The sequence below is a fragment of the Acanthisitta chloris genome, unplaced genomic scaffold (genome assembly GCF_000695815.1).
Source record: "Acanthisitta chloris isolate BGI_N310 unplaced genomic scaffold, ASM69581v1 scaffold21462, whole genome shotgun sequence".
NCBI classification, from domain to species: domain Eukaryota; kingdom Metazoa; phylum Chordata; class Aves; order Passeriformes; family Acanthisittidae; genus Acanthisitta; species Acanthisitta chloris.
Window position 1 is genome coordinate 33,698 of NW_008659097.1, and position 2,702 is coordinate 36,399.

At 51.2% G+C, this 2,702-nt stretch overlaps 1 protein-coding gene across 1 annotated transcript; it reads left to right on the forward strand.

Moving 5' to 3' along the window:
- Positions 1 to 186: 186 nt before the first annotated feature.
- GDF9 (growth differentiation factor 9) lies at positions 187 to 2,352 on the forward strand. Its single transcript, XM_009069289.1, has 2 exons — positions 187 to 616; positions 1,424 to 2,352. The coding sequence occupies exons 1-2, from the start codon at positions 187 to 189 to the stop codon at positions 2,350 to 2,352; spliced, it is 1,359 nt and encodes a 452-aa protein (XP_009067537.1).
- The last annotated feature ends 350 nt before the right edge of the window (positions 2,353 to 2,702 follow it).

A 2,702-nucleotide genomic window follows, 5' to 3' on the forward strand; every position in this document is an offset into this window, starting at 1 on the left:
CCCCTAAAAGCAAAGGAGCCTGTGGCCTCAGGAACTAGCTGCAGGCCTTTCTCTTTGCCTTCTAATAAGGAAGAAACCTTCCCCTGGCCCACACCTGCAACCTATATAAGGGATTGGGCTCAGGCACTCTTGTTTTTCTTTGAGTGTTTATGGGGTGGTACATTTTTGGCTGCAGCCCTGAAGAGCATGGAGAGCACTTGGAAAATATGTGTCTGCTTCTACTGCTGTCTGCCCTGGCTCTCTACTGGCACCCAGTGCTCCCCTCCCTCCCAGGGCTGGGGGGGCTCTGACAAAGCCCCTGGGCTTGTGGCAGCTGCTGCAGACCATGTTGCTGAGCTCCATCCAGTGCTGCAGCTGCCCACGAGTGCCAGACGTGGCTATGCCCTCCTGCCTCCCCTCCTGAAGGTGCTGTCTGACCGGGGCCAGCGTGGCTGGGCCAGCGAGGTGCCCAGGCTGCAGCCAGACTCCAGGGCCCTGCGGTACATGAAGAGGCTCTATAAGATGTCAGCCACCAAGGAGGGCATCCCCAAGGCCCACAGGGGCCACCTCTACAACACTGTCCGACTTTTCACTCCGTGCTCGGAGTGCAGGCACCGCCACGGGGACCTGGGCAAAGGTAGGTGTGCAGTGACCTGGGGGGGAAGCTTAGGGGGGTTTCTGTGTCTCCTGTGCTTGTGGCATCATGTGAAAATACCTTTTTTCTGTAGCCTTGTTGCTATTTTAATCCCGAGGGCTCTTCTCCTGAGCTGTAGGAGTTTTTCATACCCTACTTCTCCTTGAATGGCACTAGGCACAGACCTCCCACAGTTTGGGAAACACCACCCAAATGGTATGTACGAGGAAATACCAGCGTTCCAGGCTGACTCATCTCATTTTGAGTCAGAGAAAACTACAGTTAGGTCTAAGAAAAGTGGGGGAAAATGGTTAGGAATAACAGCCTCATGTTTCCTTTTCCTGCCCATCTTGGGTTTAGTATTTTCAAGGCCATAAACCACAGCACATTGAGATGCAGTTCATGGCCTGTACCACCTGGAGTGTATAGTTCCTGTTTCCCCACACCAACACTGAAGTGACAACTGCTAACTTTTCTTGTGCTGTTTTCTGGTTTGATTTTTTTAATTAAATGAATCCTAATAGCTCTTAAACTCCTGTGCTGTTTTCTGGTTTGATTTTTTGAATTAAATGAATCCTAATAGCTCTTAAAATCATGAGGTTTCCTGGGTTTGTTGTGATTTCTTAACTTTTAAATCTTAGGTCTTGATCAAAGAAGAAATTCCAGGTAATAACCTTAAAGTTGGCCATCTAAACTGTTTTAGGTTTTTTTTTCTGCTGCTGAATCACTTCTACTTGTCTACTCTGACAGTATTTATGTCTAGGTGGAAAATCAAGACACCAACTCTACAGGATTCTGTTTTCCTTCCAGGAGATCTTCACTCGGTGGATTTACTCTTCAACCTGGATCGTGTTACTGCTCTGGAGCACTTACTCAAGTCTGTCTTGCTCTATTCCTTTGACACCTCTGTCCCTGTTTCCTCTTCCATTACCTGCATCTGCCATTTATCCATTAAGGAACATGACTTTTCCAGCCAAGTATGCCCCAGCATTTCCCACTCTCTAGCTTTTAGCCTGCACTTTGAAGTCAGAAAACGCAAGTGGGTGGAGGTGGACGTGACTCCTTTCCTCCAGCCTCTAATCGCCACGCACAGGAGGAATATCCACATGGCTGTGAACTTCACTTGTCTGATGGGCGACCCACAACAGAGCACCAAACTGGAGAACCCTGTGAACGTGGCACTGGTTCCCCCTTCCCTCCTTCTGTATCTGAACGACACCAGTGAGCAAGCTTATCACCGCTGGAACTCCCTGAGGCACGGGAGGAAGAGCCCAGCGCGGGGCAGGCAGAGGAGCAGCCCCTCGGGTGGCAAAGGCAGTGCATCCAGGGCATCTAGGCAGCGAAGGGATGAGAACCTGAAAGCAGCACCAGCAGCTCCACCTAACAACCTGAGCGAATACTTCAAACAGTTCCTGTTCCCTCAGAACGAGTGTGAGCTGCACAACTTCCGCCTGAGCTTCAGCCAGCTCAAGTGGGACAGGTGGATCATTGCCCCGCACAGGTACAGCCCCCAGTACTGCAAGGGGGACTGTCCCCGGGCCACGGGGCACAGGTATGGCTCTGCCGTGCACACCGTGGTGCAGAACCTCATCTCGGAGCGGCTGGACCCCGCGGTGCCCCGGCCGTCCTGCGTGCCCGCGGCGTACAGCCCGCTCAGCGTGCTCACCATCGAGCCCGACGGCTCCATCGTCTACAAGGAGTACGAGGACATGATAGCCACCAGGTGCACCTGTCGGTAGTGCTGGCTCTGCTTCTGCTCCACCTCTGGGGGGGTTTGCATACTCAGAGCATCTGTGGTAATAAGCAACTCAACAGCTGCTCCAGGAGCTCTATAAACCGGGTTGGGACTCGGCACAGAGTTAGCAGGAGGTGTTCACATCTTAGCACTTACTTCTGTAGTCACTCGGCTTTTCTAGCATGTGCAATTCAATGTAAATAGTATCTTTTTATCAGAATAATTTTGCATTTAAAATGTGGAACTGCCAATGTCTGTTTTAAGCTGCTTTGTTACAGGTACCTAAAGAGAAATAAAGGCTATCACGCATGCAGTGCCTGCTAGTTTGCCTCCCCACAGAGATCTTGTGTGGCA